At 42.7% G+C, this 24,525-nt stretch overlaps 2 protein-coding genes across 7 annotated transcripts in view; one reads left to right on the top strand and one right to left on the bottom strand.

Annotated features, from left to right (window-relative positions):
- The window catches only part of polq (polymerase (DNA directed), theta), an 18,907-nt gene extending 6,462 nt beyond the window's left edge, over positions 1-12,445 (top strand). Inside the window, exons 17-35 of one of the 4 annotated variants that reach the window (XM_078259773.1) lie at positions 632-756; positions 1,258-1,501; positions 2,197-3,763; positions 3,847-5,479; positions 5,730-5,870; positions 6,419-6,621; positions 6,979-7,186; positions 7,301-7,494; positions 7,600-7,731; positions 7,926-7,998; positions 8,126-8,249; positions 9,070-9,170; positions 9,275-9,357; positions 9,438-9,539; positions 9,613-9,724; positions 9,936-10,060; positions 10,182-10,317; positions 10,443-10,549; positions 10,922-12,445. In XM_078259773.1, the coding sequence (XP_078115899.1) occupies positions 632-756; positions 1,258-1,501; positions 2,197-3,763; positions 3,847-5,479; positions 5,730-5,870; positions 6,419-6,621; positions 6,979-7,186; positions 7,301-7,494; positions 7,600-7,731; positions 7,926-7,998; positions 8,126-8,249; positions 9,070-9,170; positions 9,275-9,357; positions 9,438-9,539; positions 9,613-9,724; positions 9,936-10,060; positions 10,182-10,317; positions 10,443-10,549; positions 10,922-11,035 (5,524 nt within the window). In that variant the 3' untranslated portion in view covers positions 11,036-12,445. Of the gene's footprint in view, positions 1-631; positions 757-1,257; positions 1,502-2,196; positions 3,764-3,846; positions 5,480-5,729; positions 5,871-6,418; positions 6,622-6,978; positions 7,230-7,300; positions 7,495-7,599; positions 7,732-7,823; positions 7,999-8,125; positions 8,250-9,069; positions 9,171-9,274; positions 9,358-9,437; positions 9,540-9,612; positions 9,725-9,935; positions 10,061-10,181; positions 10,318-10,442; positions 10,550-10,921 lie in introns of those variants that run through there. The other 3 variants (XM_078259764.1, XM_078259782.1, XM_078259791.1) reach the window with 3 other exon arrangements.
- On the bottom strand, positions 11,743-24,525 carry uba6 (ubiquitin like modifier activating enzyme 6). 3 transcript variants are annotated; one of them, XM_078259804.1, is made up of 32 exons: positions 24,471-24,525; positions 23,875-23,916; positions 23,593-23,687; positions 23,449-23,477; positions 23,155-23,249; positions 22,876-22,987; positions 22,386-22,466; positions 22,141-22,263; positions 21,762-21,885; positions 21,309-21,412; positions 21,158-21,220; positions 20,543-20,619; positions 20,303-20,369; positions 20,026-20,169; positions 19,659-19,805; positions 19,486-19,566; positions 19,290-19,367; positions 18,884-19,065; positions 18,574-18,679; positions 18,316-18,405; positions 18,135-18,215; positions 17,879-18,007; positions 17,713-17,764; positions 17,523-17,586; positions 17,364-17,433; positions 17,173-17,244; positions 16,964-17,087; positions 16,533-16,726; positions 14,413-14,540; positions 14,070-14,157; positions 13,834-13,928; positions 11,743-13,555 (listed from the first exon to the last, which is right to left on the bottom strand). In XM_078259804.1, exons 2-32 carry the CDS (start codon positions 23,913-23,915, stop codon positions 13,414-13,416), a joined length of 3,078 nt encoding a protein of 1,025 aa, XP_078115930.1. In that variant the 5' UTR covers position 23,916; positions 24,471-24,525; the 3' UTR covers positions 11,743-13,413. The 3 variants fall into 3 exon arrangements, with proteins under 3 accessions (XP_078115930.1, XP_078115938.1, XP_078115945.1); XM_078259812.1 differs by having other exon boundaries at positions 23,875-23,968; positions 24,472-24,493; XM_078259819.1 differs by having other exon boundaries at positions 23,875-23,958; positions 24,471-24,489.

Here is a 24,525-nt window from a genome sequence, read left to right as displayed (position 1 = left end):
CAGCGGCTCTACTCCGAGCTCCTCACGGATAACTGAGCTTCTCACCCTATCTCTAAGGGAGACGCCAGCTACCCTCCTGAGGAAACCCATTTCGGCCGCTTGTACCCTGGATCTTGTTCTTTCGGTCATGACCCAGCCTTCATGACCATAGGTGAGGGTAGGAACAAAAACTGACCGGGTAGATTGAGAGCTTTGCCTTCTGGCTCAGCTCTCTTTTCGTCCAACGGTGCGATAAATTGAATGTAATACCGCACCTGCTGTGCCGATTCTCCGACCAATCTCCCGCTCCATTGTCCCCTCACTCGCGAACAAGACCCCCAAGGTACTTGAACTCCTTCACTTGGGGTAAGGACTCATTCCCTACCTGGAGAAGGCACTCCATCGGTTTCCTGCTGATTGTTCATCATTATATTATTTTATTCAGATGTTCGTGCTATTTTGTCCTCTTCCTTTATGCCATTGATTCCCAACATTGTGGCCCCTGGATGAAAGTTGACTCTGGAGAGAGACCCTAACACAAACTACTCAAGGATGTATCCTCTCCTCTGAGAGTCAAACAACAAAAAACGTTTTAGAAATGTTTTGATCACATAGGACTTTTCTCCATTCTCTCTCTGTTATCTCCTCACAGGTTTTTCACCACCCTTGTGCTGCAGGATCTGGTGAATGAGGTGCCTTTGGGAACAGTTGCATCCAAATACAACTGCAATCGTGGGCAGTTACAGTCTCTCCAGCAGTCTGCTTCTACATATGCAGGTACATGCTTAAGAGTGTTGCTGAGCATCTCTAAGGTCAGGACATATACAGTAGAGTATACAGACTCTGAATTCTACACTTAAAAGGGGAGGGCAGTAACAAAGGTAGTAACTTGATGCAAGATGCTGGAGCACTTTAGACTGACCGATATACAGCATAGACTTTATTCCATTAGCTGATGTTTCTGCACCTACATGATTCCTTCAAAGCCATGTAAAGTGCTCATTCTTCTTACATCAAGTTACTGTGAGAGGGTTTATGAGGTCTTAGTGTAATTCAGACTTTGAGGGTGTGTGCTTAACTGTGGCTCAGAACAAGTTTGTCTGGGTGTGAGTATATATATCATACTAATTATGGTGTTTTATTATCAATGTAAACACAGAAAATAGCCCAAAGAAAGCCAGAACCAAACCGCAACACATTAGTAATTAAATGACTCTAAATCATATGCTCCGTGGTACAGCTGACAGAAACACTCAGACCGCTCTGTCATCCCTTCAGGTATGGTAACTGTGTTCAGCAAGCGTCTGGGCTGGCACAACATGGAGCTGCTGTTGTCCCAGTACCAGACCAGGCTGAGCTTCGGAGTCCAGAGGGAGCTGGTCGACCTTGTCAGAGTTTCCCTCCTGAATGCAACACGAGCCAGAGCGCTGTACGCACAAGGCCTCTGTACTGTCGCTGAACTAGCCAGGGCTACTGTAGCTGATGTGGAGAAAGCCCTGAGGAATGCTGTCCCATTTAAGAGGTAGGTGTGTACTTGTTTGTGAGTACCATTAAGATATAAGCATATTAGGTAAACAAGAATATGATTATTTTTACAGCACACAGGCTGTTTCAAATGAAGTGCCAGCAACTGAGACTTATACATAAAATAGCACATTGTGGGACACCTGGATAGCTCACCTGGTTAAGCGTGTGCCCCATGTACTAAGGCTCAGTCTGCAGGTTCGCTTCCGACCTGAGGCCCTTTGCTACATGTCATTCCCCCTCTCTCCCCCCTTTTACATCTGCAGCTGTCCTGTATAATAAAAAGCCCTTAAAATAATCTTAAAAAAATTAATTCTATGATGAAGTAAAGAAGTCATAACTGGATGTACAGAGACAGTCATGTACTGTATATCATATGCATACAAAATATATATAAAAATATCCAAATAGTTGTAGTTGACTGGGATTCAAACATTTTTAAAACGTTTTAAGTAAGTATGTGGTTTGGAGTGTGCAGGCATTATTCTTAACAACACTACTATAAACATACACCAACCTCCTTTATTTTGGAAAAGTCAAGGTGATAGAAGCAGGTACGTTCCTGTAAACCCCTGTTAAACCCTAAGCTTGCATAAAGTATGTGCAACTGTAGCATCAGCACACCAAAGCTATAATCTCCCTGAAACATGACCCCAGAAGTAAAGCCAATGTTATACTGTCTGTCATCCTCAGCTCTAAGCGTGCAGTGGACGAGAGTGAGGTGGAGGCAGCCGAGAGACGCAGCCTCCGCTGCGTCTGGGTCACTGGTGGTCGGGCCCTGACGGAACAGGAGGCCGCTGTTGAGATAGTGTCTGAAGCAAGGCTCCTCCTTCGGGAAGACCTAGCCCAGTTAGGTGTTCAGTGGGACCCGACAACACTTCCTCCTGGGGCTCCAACTGTAAACAGCCCCGATGAAACCTCATCTGCCTCATATCTCAGCTCACATGAAGCACAGGTCGATAACAATAAAAATCACCAGGAAGGAGACAGGGTCAGGAGAGATATTGACAGACATGGAGGGGCGAATAAGGAAGAATATCAATGCGGGAAAGGAATATCTGAAATGAAAATGGAGAAAGCACAAGGAGAAGCCAACCGAGAGCAAGGGAAGTCCAAGCCTGATGACACGGTAGTAAACAGAAAATTAGAGGAGAACAGAAAGTTAGACAGGACAGAGCCAGAAATCAAACAAACGGGTTATGAAGTGCAAGTGGAAAGAAGCAAAGAAACAAAAAACGACGAGGCAAATAAAAAATTATTTATGGAAAATGACACAGAAGATCCAGATGAAAAAAGAGAAAAGCACACAAGGTCAAAGCAAGGAGGGGAAGATGACAAGAAAGCCGAGCCAAAAGAAGGGGAGACGAGTAAAGGCATTGCCTCAATCAGACCGGAGAGTCATCAAGCAAATGGTCCTGTTCCTGAAAGGAGCCTGACACAGGAATTGGCTGAAATCATATCCAGTCCTTTGCTTCGACCAATGCCACGTCCTCAGCCCTCTCCTTCCCCGATGCCTCCTCCCCGGTTCAGAGCTCCAGTATCCCGAGTAGAAGTACACCACGGTGTTCCTACAAGGACATCAAAAGGAGATGGTGCCTCACCTGTGCATCCAGGTAGACTGAAGCACTCGAAAGCCTTAAGCAAAGTCCTCCACTCTATACAAACTGACAAAAGCCTACAAGATAATGTAGAGACTGCACAGACGTTGCACTCAAAACCTTTGGTGGTTTCTACAGTCCAAAATGTAGCGCCTGCAGGCCAGGTGCCTACAACTGTTCAAGCTCCCGCTGTGCTAGAAGCCCCTACAAATGCAGATATGTCAGACTCTCCCCTGACCGTCTCTCCTGCCTCCGTTCCCTTATTCTCTCCTGAGGCCAAGCGAAGAAAGATGGACTGCGGAGAGGTAGATACGTTTTCATCTCCCGAGCTGTACGCTGGAGACGAGGGAGATAAGGAAGCAGAGGGAGATGTTAAAAACGGAGAAGAGAGTTTCGGTGACAGCTTTGAATTGGATACCCAGACCGAAATAATCATTGTTCAACAGGCATGTCAACACAGAGATGGGAATGGTAGAGGTACGAATCAATCGGTAGAAACCGAGAAGATAAGAGAGGAGGAAATGGTAGAAGCAGCTGTAGACATCATTAAGGACATAAATAATGGAAGTAACTGGCTTAAAGCCACTGACAATGCATGTCCCAGATTTAACATTTCGCTCACAGATAGCCAGATGGAGCTCATCCTTAACACCAGCCACCAGGTGAGTGACCAGAATCATCCATTATGTTTTGGTTATTAACCTCCTAATTTATTTTTCTCTTAAAAATCTAACTGTTTTTCCAGATTTCTCTTGGTCCAGATGGTGATAATGTTGTTGAAGATAAAGATGAAAGTGGTGATGAGGATGCCAATCGGGCTGCCTCCGAGAGTGTTAACAGAAGCAGTAGCTTCCTGTTTGACAGCCTGTATGACAGCTCTCTACTGGCTGGTCTGAGCCCACACCAGATCCTCGACCAATCAGACGAACAGGAGCCTGTTGGCCAAGAGATCAGAGACCCTCTTCCGTCGACCCAGGAGCGAAGACGCAGTGAGCTTCTCGCCAATCAGGAGGCGGAAAAGCAGGAGGCAGTCCAATGGGGCGAGTCCTCCTTCAACCTGTCAGAGTGGGGCGACTCGCTGCTGGTGGGTGAACACTTTCTGGAGAGGCAGAGCTTGCTCAAACACACAGAGAGAACTCAAGAAGCAAGTCAACCCAACACCGACCATGTTGTGCCTGAGGAACAGCTGTCAGAACCACAACCTAAACCCAGTCAGATACAGCCACAACCCACCACTACAACTACTACCACAACTCAAAATGAGCATGACAGGGATAAAGCCAGTAATAATCAAGGCCATACACACAAAATGAAACAGCATAGTAATGCACAACATGACAATAAACCAGGCGGGAGACAGGAAACTATGAATGAAGAGGGTGAAAATGGGACGCAATTAGAGACAAAGGTAAAGAAAGAGGAAATTAATGCTTTATTGTCAGATAATGCCGTTTTTAAACACCCACAAAATGCACCTGAAAGCTCTTTTTATTGCAGCCCTGGTTTGCAAGAGATTTTTGACCGCTGGCCTAGTATGTCTGACCAGCCCTGGCAAAACACCACAACAGGCCACACAGCCACTCATACACTAATTAATGCTGCAAATACAGCAGCAGTTCCAGATCTACCTCAGCCCTCAATGCAGTTGGACAGAAAAGGCGGAAAGACAAATGCGCAGGCTGTTGCTGATGAGAGTGATTCTCGAGAGGAACAACCATCAAGACATGACAGTGAGAATTTAACGGAGAGACCAGGCTCTGCTGGTGATCTTATTCCCCCAACTCAGGAAACTCCACCTGTCACACCCAGAGTAAAACTGACGACCTCATCTGTCCAGTCGCCTCTCATCGCTCAGCCACTCAACCAGTCGACTCCTTCAACCCTCCTGCCACGGAAACCAGCAATCACAAAATATCCTAAATCTCGTCCAGGAAACCATAATCATCTATTAGAAGCGGTTGCTGACATTAAACAGCCTAATTCTACATCAGATCGCAGCCACCAACACCAGCTGGGACAGAAACCAAAGACTGTTCCAACCTTAAGTTCAAAAACAAAACCCCTGCTATACACTGACCAGAATCTTAGCACTCCCCAAAACCGTGCTTCTCCATCCTCTCCCCGGCCCAGGCTTCCCTCTGATGCAGAATCACCTGTGACTGATAAGGGCTTCACCCTTCAGCTGTCCCAGGATGCACCACTCTGTTCCAGCAACTCAGGGACCTTCTCCATTATAGACGTGGCAAGTGACAGGCGCCTCTTTGACACTTTCATTAACGAGTGGAAAACAAAGGAGCGTTACTCTGTGGCTTTAGCCTGTGAAAAGAGGGAGCACAGACAGCAGCCTGAGGAGGAAATAGGAGGAAAACATAAGAGAGGTAACTGATAAACATGTACCCAACTGACATTACCTCACAGTAAAATTTTATATCAATTACAGCCATGCGCTAACCCAGAGATTGACTACATCTATGAAGTATTTGATGCAGAGACGTCTCCTTTCTTGCATTTGTGTTTTTGCATATTATATATTATATTATCAACAACACATGACATACTTAAAACATTATAAGCACAGCCTGTGTTGTATGCAGTCTCCTCATCCATGCATGTATTTATTGCGTGCAGCGTCAGCAGCTAATCAGGAGCTCCACAGGGCCGATGGTTTTCCAGTAAGAGACCGTGATGGACTGGTGTTGATTGGACTGTCTGTCTGCTGGGGAGCAAGAGATGCATACTACATTTCTCTGCAGCAAGAGCAGAGCCAAGGTATAGAAACACACATGCATGTATGCACAAGCTCACTCCAAAATAGTTTGTTCAGCCAGCCAGTCTGTTACCCCTCAGTAGGGATGTAACGGTATGAAAATTTAACCTCACGGTTATAGTGACCAAAATTATCACGGTTTTCGGTATTATTGTGGTATTTTTAAAAGTGTGTTCAATATGTTTAGAAAGCACTGATAGGCCTACACAAGCTAAAATAGTTTCAAAAAGTGAAACAGTGTTTATTATATTACAAAAATATAGGCAAAACCTTCATCAACATCAAAGGAACAAGGGTTTGTCAGGAACATTTCCAGTAGTGCAGGTTTAAATGATACAAACATTCAAGCTCAGACATAAAGAAAAAGATGTAAACAAATCAAAGAAACACCACTGATTATATACTTGTTTTCTTCATAATCAAAATTAAAATGTAAAACTGTAAAATGTAAATTATTACGGTTTTCGTTATTAAAACGGTAATTGTTATCGTCAACATTTTTATCACGGTTTACCATTACACCGGTAATTGTTACATCCCTACCCCTCAGGTTTGAGCTCCAGTCTGGCCCCGCCTCCACTGGATGATGATTTGCCAGTAAGTGAGAGGCTGCGGCTGGTGAAGACCTGTCTGAGCAGGCCACCGGCTGGTCATAGAGGAGGTGTTGTTGTCACGTATGACATTATACAGGTGTACAAGATGCTAGTCCAGAGCTGTAGCATCAGCTTGGAGGGAAACTGCGAAGATCCCAAGGTGAGGGAAATCATGTGTGCACGCATTTTCATACACATACAGCACATACAGTATAGAAACTCACATATTGGTAACTATGAGCAGGCTGTTCCATGGGATTTCATTTAAAACCTCACACATTTCTGAATGAAACGTTGGAAGACAGCAATGCACCAATATTCACTGGGATCTTTCCCCATCAGAATAATTTGAATGGTGCTATAATCACATAAACAAATCTACACATAGGGGCTTTAAAAGAGAACATTTAATACAATTGGACAATATATTTATTGTTTTGCTAAGAACCTTTGCTGCATCATGAAGTTTGTTTCTGACATTTTATCAAAGTGACTCTGTTTTGAATGTCTGCCATAGGTTGCGTGCTGGTTGGTGGACCCTGGCAGTGAGGAGCGGACTCTACCCAACATGGTGACTGTCTACTGTCCCGAAGAGTTACCTCTGCTGGATGGACTTGGGAACGCGCTTGCACACTGTCCTCGTGTTAGGGCAGCGACCAAGAGCGTGCTAATACACTCTGTCATGAACCATCTCACTGGCCTGCTAGAGAAGGATGGCATGCTTGGTATAAAAAGCAAAGCAGGCATTCATACAATATTCCTACAGTGGTAAGAACTGTAGTAACCATGACTTCTTTTTTTTTAATCATTGTTGTAACGTTTTTACATGCACTTGTCAGACTTATTCAGGAGCATTGAGATGCCCTCCCAGGTGTCTTTGGCTCTGTTGGAGTTAAATGGATTGGGCTTCAGCGTCAAAGAGTGTGAAAGACAAAAACATGTGATGCAAGCCAAACTCACCGCGCTGGAGTCTCAGGCTTACAACCTGGCCGGACACAGCTTCTCTCTCACCAGCATCGACGACATCGCACAGGTCCGACGCATCTTCTTTATCCCAGCCATGTTTTTGAATCAAATTCCAAAAGTACAAGGTGTAGTAAAACGTACAGTTTTCAAACTTATCTCACATGTACTGTAGGTGTTGTTTTTAGAGCTACACCTGCCTCCAAACGGTGACGTGGGTGGATTGAAAAGTAAGAAGACCCTTGGCTACACCAGGAGAGGCGGCGGCGGCAGAGTACGACTTGGAAAGCAGTTCAGCACCACCAAGGTGAACCGTTTTTCTATAATGCTGGGAGAAAGATAAGGTCATATGTGTGAGTGTTGACTATGTTTAAACTGAATTGTAATGATGGTTGGCAGGATGTTCTGGAGAAGCTTTGCCCCCTCCACCCGTTGCCAGGTGTTATTCTGGAGTGGAGGAGGATCACTAATGCCTTGACTAAAGTGGTGTTCCCCCTGCAGAGGGAGAAGCAATACCACACCACACTGGCCATGGACAGAATATACCCCATCGCTCAGACACACACAGCCACAGGTAACACGCAGATACACACACAGACATTACATGCACCTGTCGTTAAAGTAGAGTATTACAGTGTGCAATACAATTTTATTTGAAGTAAATCTAAAGCATGCAGTGACCCGGCTCATTCTGTTGTCAGGTAGAGTGAGCTTCACTGAGCCCAACATACAGAATGTCCCCAAAGACTTTGAGATTTACATGCCCACGGTGGTGGGGGAGAGCCCACCTTCACAAGACAGCTGCAGCACGACCACCAAAACAGGGTAGGTCAACATCAAAGATCACTGCACCTGATCTATGAGCATGTGGCTCTCAAAGTGGGCTTTGACTACTGAGGGAGTACTTGAGAAGCTTCTAGTGTTTTCTCAGTAAAATGAGACATGGTTTAATGTCACTAAACAATATAAATTAACTATTGTTTTAATCATAACGTACATATGTATTACTCACTTTAGTGGATAAACTTGACTTCTTGAGAAACAAATTGAGTACATTCAGGCTAATTAAAGCCCACCAGCTCTTTGTGATACATTTTACCTTACACCCAACTCATTTAGAAAAAGTGTGTAGCTATTTTAAATACTTCAATATGATCTTATATATTAAAATATTCAGATTTCTTAGCGGGTGCATGTAAACACCACATGATTGCAAACATCTGGATGAGATCATATTTTCATTATGCAAAATATATATATGTCAATATAAAAGTTAATTTGTGTAGTGTCTACATTCTTTCACAGTATTATTCCTAATGCATACATATAGTATGATATGGAAATATATGCAAACACTAGGACTTATAATACACTTCACGGCAATGTAAGTTTCACTTTGCAATAAAGGGAATGTTGGTTTTAGACAGGGTTTAAAAGTGAAATAAAACCTACAGTAGAAAACTCAGGGTATTGCATACAATACACACAAGTGACAATTAATAAAGCCAGTAAAGTGAAAAATAAACTTGTTACATGCTGTGTATGTGTGGGAATGCACTAAATTCTATTGGTTTTCTCCAAAGTTGACAAGTGTTAAGATAACTACGACGTTTGTCTAACTAAAGCTCGTACGGTTTTGTTACAGAAAAAAGAGACGTTCTGTGGTGCCTTCAGCTGCAGCTGGCCCTGCAGAACAAGGCCCGGCCTTCTCTGTCAGCATGAGACATGCCTTCGTACCTTTTTCAGGTTACTATGATGAGACAGTTGATTTGTGTGGGTGATCACCTTCTCCGTCTGTAACTTTGTCTCAGACTGTTCTACCAGCTGTGTCTTTCTGTACTGCGCTGTAGGTGGGATGATATTGGCAGCTGATTATTCTCAGCTGGAGTTGAGAGTGTTGGCTCACCTCTCCAAGGACCAACGCCTTCTGCAGGTCAGTAAATAGCAAGGAAACATAATATAACAGTCATCAAGAAACAGGTAAAAGGAATGATGAACTGTGTGCGTCATCAGGTGCTGAATGGAGGAGCAGACGTGTTCCGCTGCATCGCAGCTGAGTGGAAAAGCGTTGACCCAGAGTCTGTGAACGACAACCTCAGACAACAGGCAAAACAGGTACAGCTAGGCAGGAGAGAGATGATGACATGGACACGCATGCATTCTTACTGGTGTGTTTTTGTCTTTGCAGATTTGCTATGGCATTATCTATGGGATGGGAGCTAAGTCTTTGGGGGAGCAAATGGGAGTGGAGGAGAATGACGCGGAATGCTACATAGAGAGTTTCAAGGCCAGATACAAAGGTATACAACGCTGTTTAATTCACATTGTGTCCCAGTTGATGTCATAAATTGTGTGTATATAAGTATGTGGCAGTAGAATCCTACATACACAAATAATTGTTCATAATGTAATTGTATATTATTGTATTTTTGCTTTTCATTGTCATTAATCATTGAAACAACAAGTACTGGAAAGACAACTTGAACATCCATGTCCTGTGTTGTGTTTCAGGCATCAATGGTTTTCTGAGAGAAACTGTGAAGAACTGTATAAAGAACGGCTATGTTCAGACTCTGATGGGCCGTAGGCGATACCTACCTGGGATCACTAATGCCAATACGCACACCAAAGGCCATGTAAGCATGCTCGTCTATCAGAACTTGCCAGAATGTATTTGTAAGTTGTGCAATGTAAAATTCAAGTGTGATTTTCTTTTCTTTTTTTCATGAATTCCATAACTTCTCTGTCTCTCTTCAGGCAGAGCGTCAGGCAGTGAACACAACTGTACAGGGTTCAGCAGCAGACATTGTTAAACTTGCCACCGTAAACATCCAGAAACGGCTACGAAAAACATATCCTGCAGCTCCACTCTCTCACCAGCACACACACTCAGGTGACTTAACACTTAACTCTTCTTTTCCCATACTGTATCAACACAACATGCAGAAAGAGATAACCACTGCATTAGTATTATTTAGTCTGTAAATTAAATCATGCCTAACGGTTTCCATTATACAGCCAGCAATAACCGCAGGGTTGGGACGTCTCAACTCAGAGGGGCCTACTTCATCCTGCAGCTGCATGATGAGCTCATCTATGAAACCACAGAGGAAGACCTCATACAGGTATGGACATTATTTGGATTGTCAAATCATCAGAAGTAGTATTGTAGTTTACAGAAAACACTGTGCTGAGTAGACCTGCAAAGTTACACCACTGTGAGATTTTCATCTTGAGTGATTTGTTATTTTTGGGCCGACAAAGTAGGTTAGTTACAGTTGTATATGTATTGATAAGTCTGAATTTCAGATATTCAAATAATGACAACTGACACGTTTGCAGTAATTGGTTGACCTGTGATAAGAGATGAGTGATTTTTGAATGGATTTTTACTTTAATGTAGACTATTTCCTACAGTTGTTTTTAGGGTGGAGTAAACAGGGTAACACATTGTGAAAAAGACCACATGTATACATAATTCTTTGTCTTTCTGTCAGGTTGCTCAGATAGTCAAGAGGGAGATGGAGTCGGCAGTAAAACTGTATGTAAAGCTTAAGGCCAAAGTCAAAGTGGGACCCAGCTGGGGCAACTTGCAAGACCTAGATATATAATGTGAATGTTTTGATGTTTTATAGTGACATGAAATACATGCACTTATTGCTTAAGGTTCTGTAATACGTTAATACTGCTGTACCATTTGTACTAAAATCATTTTTTTAATCACTACATTAACGATGAAATGTAAGATAAATACATGCCTATGATTACATGAGCTCTAAATGAACTATAGTGTATTTATAATTCTATTTACCAGTGTAAAAAAGTATCCATTTTTGTAAAAAGTATGGAATTTTTACTGTTATCCTAATTCATGTCATGAGATTTTATGCAAGATATTCTTTGTAATGTAACAGTGTAATAACTTGACATGTTTGTCTTTTTTCTCTACTTTGAAATCCTGTGCCTGCAACTATTATTTTTATTGACTAATGTGCCAATTGTTTTTTTCGTGAATTGTTTCCTCTATGAAATGTCAATTGTGAAAACATTCCCGTAACAACTTCCCAGAGCCCAAGGTGACGTGTGTCCCAAACCCAAAGATATGCAGTTTACAATGATTTAATCACAAAAAAAGCAGCTAATCCTCACAAGATGCTGGAACCGGAGAATTTCTGGCATTTGTTTTCACAATTTTTGTTTAAAAAAAATTAAATGATTAATCTATCAATCTTTTTTTCAAAATCGATTATTTTTCCATCTAATGAATCGTTTCAGCTCTACTGTGATGCATTTAAAACAAGACAGACCAGCTTTAGTCTTGAGGACATCCTGAAATCTCACATTTTATTGGCCCATTCGTTGAGTTGTCTGTCACAGGAACATACATCATTATCATGTTAACATTTTGTTTTACACTTATGACATTCAATGCACAAGAAGGGTTGTCAATAGGATACAACATTTTCTGTGCAAAGCGAAATTCACCATCTTTAGTTATGGGAATAGAAATAAATGTGGTTGAGGAAGCAATTTTGTGTGACTTTATCCTTAATTGACCTGTTAGTGGACTATATTCAGGTGGATCTTCATAATACAACAAAAATATTTTTAAATGATTCCATTCAAAACTACATTGACTTGACCAATATAAGCCAATGCATACCGTATAGACCCTGGAACTAAATAAGAAGAATGATTTACTTTTTTAAACACTTCACAATAAACCAGTGCACCATGACACCACAGAGCTCTTCAACACGGGCTCAGTTTGACACAAAAATGAGTAACAAGTAAATAAATACATGTCATGGACACACATCCATAAACAAATGCAACAAATAAATCAGGAACAGCACATATTTTGTTTAAAAAATAAATAAAAAAAATGGGTGTTTCAAAACAGGAGTGTGATCCCAGATGTTTCATGTCTGTCAAAAGAATGGCTTTCTCTGTGTGAAACAGCCATTGAACTCACGCCATTACTTAATCTAAAGAACCTATTGTTTACTCAAATGTTTTAACTGTCAATGCTGTCATCACCTAAGTTACATCTGCTGTGTTATTTGATGCATGTCAATTGACTGGGGAGCATTGTAATACAATTGCTGCTCATCTGAAGAGTTGATGCTCGTCAATAGTACAGTGACATATTCCAAAATATTGACGTGCATCAAACTGATGAAGCAAGTCAAGATGCTGCCAGTGTGTGTTGCTCTATAATGTTTGGGTAATAATTACTGCCCATGTGTTTTTATGAGGCAGTCAAGGTGATCATAAAAGAGAAAAATCATCTGCAGACACAATGATAATCAGTATCTTTGGTGGTTTCGCCATTGTCCACTGACGTTTTGCACCTCTAAATTATACCAATATTGGCTTGACAAGTTTCTATAAAAAGGGAGATGACCAACATCTGGCCAATTATGTGGTTGGCAATCATTTCAAAGCCAATGAGAGGACTCTGAGGAAGGAGAAGGTGTGATTCCTACCAACTACAAATCCACTTCACCACCCCGACAGTCCTACCACCATCCACCTTAGGGCCTAGCAGACTTCAGACAGAAATTAGACTAATGGGGTTGTGTGTTAAGAGTATGCAGGTTTCTGTAAACAGTTTTTAGTCAGACTCACTGCCACAAACAGAAAATGGTTTTTAAACAATTAAGGCATTGGCACAGGCGGAGCTGTGCATTTCACCAGAGTAGAAAACAGAACAGAGAAAATATATGTACACAGGTGCAGGTAAGTGCTACTCAAGCAGCCTCGTGTTGGCTAGATCTGGGGCAAGAAAAATTGGGACCAGGACTGGCCTTGTCTTGCTCCATTGCGCACAGGCGGGGCTGGTGTTGGGGGCCAGGAGCTTTGCCCTTGTCAGAGAACATCCTGAAGAAAACTCTTGGCCCTGGCCCAGGTTATTGGAGTACAACAATTGACATGAAAGAAGGGAAGTAAGGACACAAGAGGTTTGAGGACGACATCTAGGATGGTGTCAAGGTGTCTCTCCATTGCGGCTGAAGAAGTACCTGACAGGAGGACCAGGGAGGTCATCGTCTCCATCTGCCTCTGGAGCGAATGACACAGTGAGGTCTACGTAGCGGCGGTCCACTGATGGCTTGATCAGCTTCTGCATCCTGTAGAGAGTCGGAGGCAAGGTTAGCTGCATCTGCATTAGCCTTTGTCCAGGAAACCTCTAACAATGCAGACAGTCATGCAAAAGTCCACAGGGTGGTGTAGTGATGACAAAGAGCATCTGTTAATGCCCTATGACAAAGCATCCACCCTGCTGAAGTGTCTTTGAGCAAGATACATTTCCTGTAAGCTTCAGAAGTTCTGTTCTGTAATTTTGACTACTTCACAAGTCACAAAGAATAGAGTTTCAAAAAAATGGGAAAAATCAGGAAACACTTACGTTAGTTTGAGTCTCTTTGAGTGTCCAGGCATCACAGGCACATAGAGCATCTTCACACCATGGACGACCATAGTGGGTTCAATTCCATACTTTTCCTGAAATAAAAACAACAAATCATTTAAAAAAAACAGACAAAGAAGCAATGACCAGCCTCTGGGGAAATAACAATAATGTGGTGACTGCATCTGCATTGCTAATACATCAACAAAGTAGAATACAAGTAAATGGTATCTCACCCTCACTGCATTTATGAAGTCAGAGAGAGTGAAGTCCTCATGGCCAAAGATAGTCCAACAGTCCCAGATGGAGAAGTAAATGTTGTCCCTGGGAAAGACATCAATACAGCTGTCACTACATTACATTGTGATAATAATGAAATATGTCTCAAGATCCTCCATTTGGTGCCATCTTGTAGCTGAAATTTTCACTTTGCTGCTGTGTGGTCATTAGTATAATAGACATTTTCTGTGCATGGGTTCAAAACAGCGATGCCATCATGCCAGGAAAATAAAAAATAAAAGGTGTTGTATGAAGTAAAAGTGTGAAAGTGAGATTAAGGAATTGCGTATATGCCCTTACCTGATGAGTGACTGTTTAACTGGGGCAGGCTCAGTGAGCACCACTACAGGGATGGCCAAGTTAAAGAAGCAGTTTTTGAAAGATTCAAATTCGTAGCCTCCAACCACCTTGATCAACTCGAGGGCAACCTGAATACATAAAAAATAATAACGCAAAATTATTAATATATCATGGATATTGAACAATGGAATTAATTTCAGAAATTCAACCACACTTTCCAACATCTATTTACATTGACATCCTAATACTGTAAGTCCATCCACCCGCTTATCCAAGGCCAGGTCATGGTGGCAGCAGGCTATACAAGGTAGTTCACAGACGTCCCTCTCCCCAGCAATGTTTTCCAGATCCTGCCAGAAAACCTCCAAAGGAAGTCGTCCAGGAGGCATCCTGATCAGAGGCCTGAATCACCTCAACTGGCTCCTTTTGATGAGAAAGAGCAACGGCTCTACTCCGATGTCTGAGCTCCTTACCCTATATCTAAAGCCCCCGACATACCAACCCGACCGCCGACCGTCGGCAGAAAAGGCAGTCGGACTGATCAGTCAGCTCCCCGAGGTCCAAAAAGTGCCTCGGAACACACTGAAGCGACACTGACTTGAGCGTACGTTCTGCGCGTGCGCAAGACGTAATACGTCTCCATAACAGCAGGTGCCACTAATCTGTATTGTCGCCCAAAAAATGAAAACCGGGCAGCTGATTGGACAAACGCGTCACATGGGACTGGCTGCTCCCAGATTTTACAACCGGGCATAATGGCGGCTTCGTTCAGAATACGATCTCATATTTTACGAAGATAGTTCACCGAAACGCGTTTCTGAAAACATTTTAAGCGAGAAATAGGCCATGCAGTTGCTGAATCCGTCTTCATTTCAGATCGACAAACGTCAGTTTAAAAGATCTTCGTCAGATTTTGAGAGGCGTTAGTCAGGCTCATCCCGCTCGTCATTTCTGGGTTAGCGCTCCACCAATCAGATTGGTCATTAAGTCCGACTGCCCGCCTTCCGATTCAACATGTCAAATCGGCCTAAATGAAGGCCGACGGCCCCTCCAACGGACGCCGGCACGGAACACACCAAACAGACTCGAGTCACTGACCTCGCCAGACTGTCCGACGGCCGATTATCGGGTTGGTGTGTCAGGGCCTTAAGGGTGAGCCCAACCACTCTAAGGAAGAAACTCATTTCAGCCCCTTGTATCCCTGATCTCATTTTTTTTTTTTCAGTCACGGCCCAAAGCTCATGACCATAGGAGAGGGTTGGAACATAGACCAACTGGTAAATCGAAAGCATTGCCTTCCGGTTCAGCTCCCTCCTCACCACGATGGTCTGGTACATCGTCCGCATTCCTGCTGATGCTACACCAATCTACCTGTCAATCTCACGCTCGATTTTACCCTAACTCTTGAACAAGACCCTGAGATACTCCTTCACTTAAGGCAGCAACTCACTCACAACCCTGTGGGAGCAATCCACTGTTTTCTGTAAGAGAACCATCGCCTAAGACTCTCCTCCTGACCGCTTCACATTCAACTGCAAACTGCCCCAGTGCGTGCTGAACGTCATGGTGTGGTGGAGTCTCCCCCGCCATCTGATCAAACTTACCAACAAGTAGTGATCAGTGGACAGCTCTGCTCCTGTCTTCACCCAAGTTTTCAAGGCTGCAGAGCTGATGATACAACCACAAAGCTGATCATCGATCTTTGGCCAAAGGTGTTCTGGTACCAAGAGAGGTACCACTCCAGAACACTAGAACCAGTCTGCGATGCCAGAGGTCAACACGCCTCTAACAATACAACAGAGAAACTGGGACCCCTCCTGGAGCCAGACCTGGGAGGGGAGGGGGGGCTCGCCAGCTTGCACCTGGTGGCCTGGTCTGGTGTAACCCAAAAGGACTTCATGGGCCCACCACCCTCTGGGGTAGGCATTGGAGTTCAGGTGCATTGTCAAGTTTGAACAAATCGACAAAAATACTGATAATCACATTATCAAGCAGTAATGCTGAATACCAAAATCTGCTGTTCTTAAATTGAAGAAATTGTCATTGCACAACATCTGTAGGGGTTTCAAAACAAAAAGGCACCAAGTTAAACCATCAACACAATTTCAAACGTTTCTCACCAGTCCAGCCACAGCAGCTGTTGCCGTGGCAATAGCGGGGATGATCTTGCCAGCGATTCGTTTGGTCTTGAGTCTGTCAGCTGGCTCAATGGCGTACATCCGAGCTCTGAGAGCAGATGCTGATGTGACAAAGTCCACGTGGCCGTTGCTGTCATCATCCTTTTCAAACTGTAGTGGACTCATCTGTAACCTCTCTACATGTGAAAGCACAGACATTAATCACCAATTATTGAAAATAATTTTACAGTGTTTGTAATGTAGGCTTGCCTACTTAATAGGATGGGGAAAGAGTGCCTGTTCCCGAACTATTCACACCGTTATGGATATAAGTGAATACCAAATCCAAATTTCAAAAATTAGCAGTCATCTTGAGTGTCCATTTACAAATCTGCTTGCTGGGTATTTGCTGTGATTTTCTTTTAATTGTGAACCTGCTGTAACACTGTCAGTAGCAATGGCCTGCTCCAGCTGTGTGATGGCCTCCCTCTCCTCTTCACTGCTTAGAGGCATCTTCATTGAATCAGGCTTCTTTGCTGCCTCATTGGTCTCTATACACTGGAAGGGATAGATCCAAAACAATCAACAAGATTAAAACAAGATTTTACACTCAGAAATCAAGGACCAGAATATAGAAGCTTACTTTCTCTGAGGGCCTGTACTCGGGGATCTTGACATCTGACAGAACCCTGGTCACTGCCTCTTCAGAGAGATCCTAAGAAAGAAGGAAAAGTTCAGTGAGTGAGTGAGTGAGTGAGTGAGTGAGTGAGCGAGAGAGAGAGAGAGAGAGTGTGAGTGAGTGAGTGTGTGTATGCGTCAGTGTACTTGACCTACCTTTTCGGAGTAAGGGATGTTATAAATCCTTGCAAAGAGCCGGGCAGTGCTGACAATGAAAGTGAAGTGCCTGATGGGGAAAGAGGAGAGTTTGGCAATCTTAGATATGACACATACAATACAAGAAAGGCTTAAACTGTAACATAAGAGCATACTCACAAAGAGTCGTTCAAGTCAAAATCAAAAGGTGCTGGAGGTCTTTTTGGGGACTGCCAAAACAAACCTAAGGAAGGGAAGAAGAATTCACTATATTCTTTGATTCCAAGTACAACTGATACTGTAGTTATGCATATTTTTAATTATTGATTTGGTAACTTTATAGGTATACAAGTGTTTGAGAAAAACTTACTTCCGTCTTTTAACCTTGTGTCCAGGGGGAAAGAGTGCAACAGTTGTAGGGCCTACATGAAAACAGAATCACTAACATGTAAACACATGCCTATCATATTGTGGAGCTTGCACCAACACACACATACAATATTTTAAATGAATATGCATTTTCAGGAAGAGAATACCTTTCTCTTGAAATACTTTTCGAATTTCAGACGGGCAATAGTGATGCAATGTTCCCACTGGCTAGGCCGTTTGCTTAGCAGCTTAATGACCTGGAATGCTCCCTCCAGACTTTCCCCCGCCTGCATCCTCTACACACACAGAAAGAATCTTTAAAAACAGTGTTTTTTCAAATGAAGTATTACATTGCTGGCAAAGATCAACAGAAATGCTACATATAATAAGTCACAACAACAATTGTGACATACAAAGTCTTACCTGTAGCACCACATCAGTCGAGGAGTGGGTCTGCCAGAACGAGTTGTACATGGAGGGCTTGTGGACGAACAAATTCTCAAACTGGACAAACCCAAGGAGAAAGTTTAAAATGAAGACAGTACACTCACACGGTGTCAAAAATGATAACATTGATCACTTGTTCCGTTTTTAGTGGGCTGACCTTGTCTCTGGCCCATTGAATAGTGTGCTCTATGACAGAAGGGAAAGACTTGAGCGTGCAGAATGGGATCTCCTCTTCTGGGGGGTCCCTCTGGTAAGCAAAGGAAAGGATATATTTAGGAGCACTGTAAGACTAAGGTCTGTGTCTATGAAGCAGGTCTGGTATAGGACTGAAATAATGCAGGGAATAAACTCAAGTAAAAAAAAAAAATAAAAAACACAAGGATGGTCACACAAACAAACTCTCACACATACTCACATGGCTATTGTAGGACTCTGTCAGATTTGGCACAATGATTTCTGTGTGTCCTTTAGTTCCCATGGTGCCAGAGTCCAGGAGAGGTCTCTGATTGGATAAACAGCGGCTGAAAATGAAACACATGCAGAAACACAACATCAGTTGTTGGTCAAATTAGTAAATGTTTCATGAAATGCCTTGCCAACTCCTCCATTCATGTCATAAGCATGCACTTTCTGGGTTTACGGTGAAGGCTGGGTTCAGTCAGAGAAAATTAAACTAGGGCCACTGCTAAAATTATTGATCGTGTCCCTTCAATATTTGCACCAACCTGTCTACATATCTCCGTGCCTCCACGTTGTCCAGCGCGGTGACCACTAGGTTCAGGCGGGAGTAGAAGGAGTCATTGTAGATGCTCTCAGTCGCAGGACACACCTTGTTTAGGTGAGCATCTACCTGCAGGTCTGGGTTGATATCGTGAGTGGCTTCTGCTGCTGTGGTACTCTTCGGTTTCTGAGACACAGGAAGACCGGAGAAGTGAATGTCTGTGTGGAGCGTGCGGTTGAGTCCGATCATTTTTTTGGACCGACTGTAATCCGAGCACTTTAGTACGAGTATCTGTCAGTCTGATCCGACATTTTTCTATTTTCCTACATAATACAGCTGCACAGAGAAGATACACAATGTCACACATCACAAGTAGTAAAGGTGAATAAATGTGGCATTAAAAGGTTCACCTGTATGTGATGTGGTCTGAAGAGAAACTGCCGATTGAGGTTGGACTTTTCTATGAGGTCTGGGTCTGTGATGCATACCTGAGAATTGACAGATACAGAATACACCGTTTCACTAAATACATATTGTCAAGCTATGCATTGTATTGCAATACATAAAGAAATAGTCAAACAGAGGGGAGAAAACGCGGTCAACCACCTCTCCTGAGCTCTTGGCCAATCCCACTCCAAGCAGGGCAAAGTTTTTTAGCATTTCACAGCCTATGGCACCACAGCCCACCTGGAAGAGAAGACAATGTAGGGTTCATTTGGACATAAACCTTTAACATTATTTAATATGAAGAAGCCTTGTATGTACAGCACAAGCCTTACCATGAAGACCCTGAGCTTGTGGAGTTCTACACACATTGATTCACCAATGCAAGCTCGTAATCCATCATACCGATCACCCCTAGGGAAAAACTCCTCAGCAGAAACAGACTGAAGTGGCTTGACTACCTCGATGGCATCAAGATAAAACTAAACGCAGGAGAAACAGAGATAGATGATGAAATTAACAGATGGGGGAAAATGTTTAAAAAAAATGCAAAAACGGTGAACAAAAAATAGTAAAACCTATTAAAGTTATTGTCTCCGTTGCTGTGTTGCAATGGAAAAGTGGTAGATTGAGCTATTGAATTATCAATAAGCACCATTTGACTTCTAAAAGGAGGTTTACATTTCAAATTGAGTAACCTACCCATTGCTGCAGTGGTGCAAACTTCCCTGTGATGGCCTTAAGAACTTCCTGGCTGGCTAGACCTCCTACAGCTGCTGCCAACGGAGGAAGAGTTCCCCTCGCTGTTCTCGACAGACAGCGCACCAACTCAGTATTCACAGGAGCCTGGAAGAAAAAAGGACAAAATGAAGAAAGAAAGAAAGAGAGAGAAAGAAAGAAAGAGAGAGAAAGAAAGAGAGAGACTGTGCATGCAATGCAGGTTCAAGGAAATCAAAGCATGAGGGATAAAAGCACTCACTTTGTTTCTGAGAGTTGCATTCACTTCCTCAGTTAGCTTTAGTAAAACCTCAGCATCCTGTAAACACCTGATGGCATGAAAGTAAAACTGCTCACAACTGAATGTGTCACATTTCAACAACCTCACACACTAAAATCCACAGCCAAGACAAATGATTTCCTTTGGGTACTGTTGGAAGTACAGAAAGTTAAACAGTAGATAAGATCAAGACAGTGAAAAGCAGAGAAATATTTTGTTTACCCAGTGTTGGGAAGTCTACTGTGCTGTTCTTGAAAGGTGTCTAGAGCCAACATGGCTGCATGGATCTGTAGTGGGGCCTGATGGGTAGATTTGAAAAAAAAAAAAAAAAGGGTTTGTGAGGAAAACTGCTTGGTTAATCTCAAACAAAACAATACAAGACATTTGTAAACAGCAGTAAATATCACATAGCAAGGTTGACTTGGTAAGAGTTCTTTGAGATATCTGGCTTATATATCATCAACTATTTACCCAACAAAAAAGAACAATCACACCACTTATGTATACTAAGAAGTCAAGTGATTCTACTGGTCTGTACACACGTGCTCCTTTACTTGTAAATATCATGTGAAGGCAGTGTTTTTGGTCATGAAGGGATCCTGAAGGTATGATGGCTCTAGTATTCCTGAAAGCTGATTGGTTAGTAGCTTTGATCCAATCTAAACTTAGCCTGCTCTTGAGTAGATTATGCTGCATAGTTTATGCTTTTGGCAATGTGTATTGGTAAAGTGAGCTAGTTTTGCTGTAGAACTGGGTTCAGCCCAAAGTTAGCAGGCTAGCTGGCCCAAATAATCTTGCTTTGTAATGCCGTTTCCAGGAACATCTTAACACTCTCACCTCGGGTTTACTGAAGTCTGGAGTCAGGACCTGAGGATCACACAACTGTCTCTCCATTGTCTCCTGAAATACAAAAGTGGATAAATGCAGGGACACACACAACAAATATTTCTATTCATATATGTTTATATACGACAACTAGTCAACTTACAAATCTGTATGTCTTGGGGGTTTTCACCATAACAAAGAAACCTCCATGTGCATATGGTTGTAGCTGGGATGTGTCTCCTATTGCAAAACTGTAAGGGGAAAGGACTAATACCACACACACACATTCAAACAACACACACACGCACACAAAGACAGACACAGAAAAGCATTAGATTAATGCACTATTATGTCACTTTATACAGAAAATATCTCACCAAATCTGCCCTTGGAATAGTTCAAAATGTGACAAAGGTAACAGATCTAGTATGTTATGAAAAACAGCACATTTGCTTCACCTTATATAAATACCACAACCATATTCTAAATGTTGTGTACATTTGTGATTTATTGAGTATGCCAGTGTTATACACTTCCAATACACAATTACAATAATAAACTTAGAGTAAAAAGATAGAATATACTAAAGTTATTATGGTCAATGTAGAAACAATACCTGAAACTGGCTGTGTGGTGCCGTTGACTTCCACCATGCCATTGACCTCTCTGAAGACAACACTCTGGCCTGTCTGTAGGCCATGGGGTTGGTTGTCCATGCAGGTTACCACCCCAGGATTGTCCTGAAGGGGTGCAAATTCAAAAAGGAGAGCAAATGTTTTTTTTGGAGCAGACACCCTCTTTGTGGGCTCATACTGTATTTTCAAAGATGAATTATGGAACTGCATTTCTAGATACTGCAAAAATCTGTCAAATCCAGCTTACTCTTCCAACACACAGATGTAGCTCATCACATTTGCCAAATAAAAAAAACTGTCAGATAGGAAAAAGATAGATAAATAGAAGACTGTTAAGAATGTTTGAAGTGTTCAGACTACCTGAGTGATACTTTGGATGAAAATCTCCTTGGGCTCCTCCCCTGTAGGATCCGACACTTCAAACTCCTCTCCAAAATCACAAAACACTCGCACACAGATGCCATATGCATCACAGCCAATGAACTGGAAAGGACATAAGGTGAGACAGTAAATACACAGGCAAAAGGTTTGGTTGATATTTGGCTGGTTGTTGACATGGCTTAGCGCTCTTTAATGTATAACCACTATGGGGACTGTAGACATACTCTGATGGGGGGTCGCTGCGAGTGGCAGAACTCATTCACTCTCTTCTGTAGGCTCAATCTGGCTTCAGTCAGAATCACACACTGGAGAGGAGAGCAGAGCAGAAAACAATGCAGGTTTTAACTAAGGTTATCTGCAATTGAAAAACAAATGACAATTTTTAGTTGTTCCATTAATGAATAAATAAACAGGTAATGCAGACAACCCATGGGCCAGTCAGCGAATAGAATACATCAACCCTGAACATTTCATCAAATCCTACCGGAGTGTTTGGCAGTTACTACAATTTCAACCTTTGACAGTAGCATTCCCACTGCCTGAGAGAGAAGCAGCATTTTCCTGGTTTACATGCTGAAGCAGTGGTTTGAAATGTTTTAACTGACGCCACAACATCTTGTCTCTCTTGGAAACTATCGTAACTTCTATGAATCACACCTTCAGTTCTCCATTAAAAAGGATAAACTCCAACCTACAGATTCTGAAAAGCAATACCTGATACTTTCCAAGAAAGCTGAGATCAGTGTTGTCGGCCAGAGCAGAGGAAGACATGTCTACGTGGACATAAGGGTTCAACTCTGCGACCCGAGGGCACACTGCCTCCACCCTGTGGTTGAAAAGTAAAAGAGGGTGGATAAGATAAAAGACAGACAAAGGGATTGAGATAGAATAAAAGAGTTTGCATATGTATGTGGATTACAGGAAACGTGTGAGTAAATGATATTTCAGATTGTGACTAAAGTCAGAACAGTCCAGCATTGTGGTGTGTATTACCTTCTTCTCTGGCTCAACACATCCTCTTGGCGGATAAAGAAGTTGGAGCCCAGATCCCAGGTTTCACACTGCTTTGTGTCATGAAGGGTGACTGCCTGTGCGTGCGTGCGCGCACACGCGCGCGCACACACACACACACACACACACACACACACACACACACACACACACACACACACACGAAAGATAAGGCCACAGGAAAACCAATTCTCAAGACACTCTACATTGAAACATTATATATTGTCACTGTATTGAACAATCATATTATTTTATATATTTAGTGAGAGTGCATACCTTCACACCAGCCAGGACAATATTCTTTGCTGTAAAAAAAAGTCAAATTGCTTAGTCTCAATCCACAACCGGCAATGTAGATCATGTGATATGGTATTAAATATCTTGCAGTGCTGTTGTGCAATAATGTGACATTTAGCCTACCCATTTCAATTCCCAGTCCTCCCATTCCACTGAGAAAGACTGAGGACTGGGCCATCTGGTGCATAGCACTGTCTCCCAGCACATATCGCTGGCGGCTAGACAGAGAGAAAGAAAGGAAGAGGAGTGTGAGGGAAAGTGATAGAGATATCAAGAAGGAAATTGAGGAGCACAAAGTTTAGTTTACTGTAGTATAAAGCACAGTACTGTAATGTCATGTCATGTCTTGTAACGGCTGCTGCAGTTTCAAGTGCTTTAGTAAGGGAAAAAGGTAACTAGACTTGCCTGTAAAGAGAGTCGTCAATCTCCATTGAGTCTGCAGCCATGCTGGGAGGGAAATAGGGGGGATTTAACTGTCTGAGATAACGCCTCGACCCACCAATTACAAAAAAACAAGAGTACAGACAGTGATTACCAAAGCCATAAAATGTGATGGTTGTTACCGGTAATAATCTAAAACCAACGCCCTGTTGTAGGTTAACGCTAGCTAACGTTAAATGGCTAATTTACTGACGTTACTCTCAACTCTATCTGTCAGCGTGCAAAGGTAAGGTGACTGCCTTGAGCCAATGAAGTGACGTCTTCTAACAATCAAAGATCACAGTTAGCTACTAACTAGCTAACTAACAACGCTGGTGGATTTCTTTAACCTGCTGTGGAAAGCTCAACGTTAGCATCTACAGCTAGCTAGCACTGAGTGCCACTGGTGCCGGGAGGCGAGGACACTTGTCATAAACTCGTTAAAAGTGATGACACGTACGTTAGGCTACGAGTAACTGCCCAGGGTCGACAGCTGTTTTAGGTATTATCATTCTACCAATTAATATGAAAAATGCGTTGTGAATATTGTTAAAATTAGACAAATAATCATACGTAGCTACCTGTCAGTGTGCGCGACGAGCTTGAGCGAATGTCTTCTTCTGTGGGTTTTAACGC

The sequence above is a fragment of the Sander vitreus genome, chromosome 2, assembly GCF_031162955.1.
Source record: "Sander vitreus isolate 19-12246 chromosome 2, sanVit1, whole genome shotgun sequence".
NCBI classification, from domain to species: domain Eukaryota; kingdom Metazoa; phylum Chordata; class Actinopteri; order Perciformes; family Percidae; genus Sander; species Sander vitreus.
This window is presented reverse-complemented; position numbering and strand designations above follow the sequence as displayed.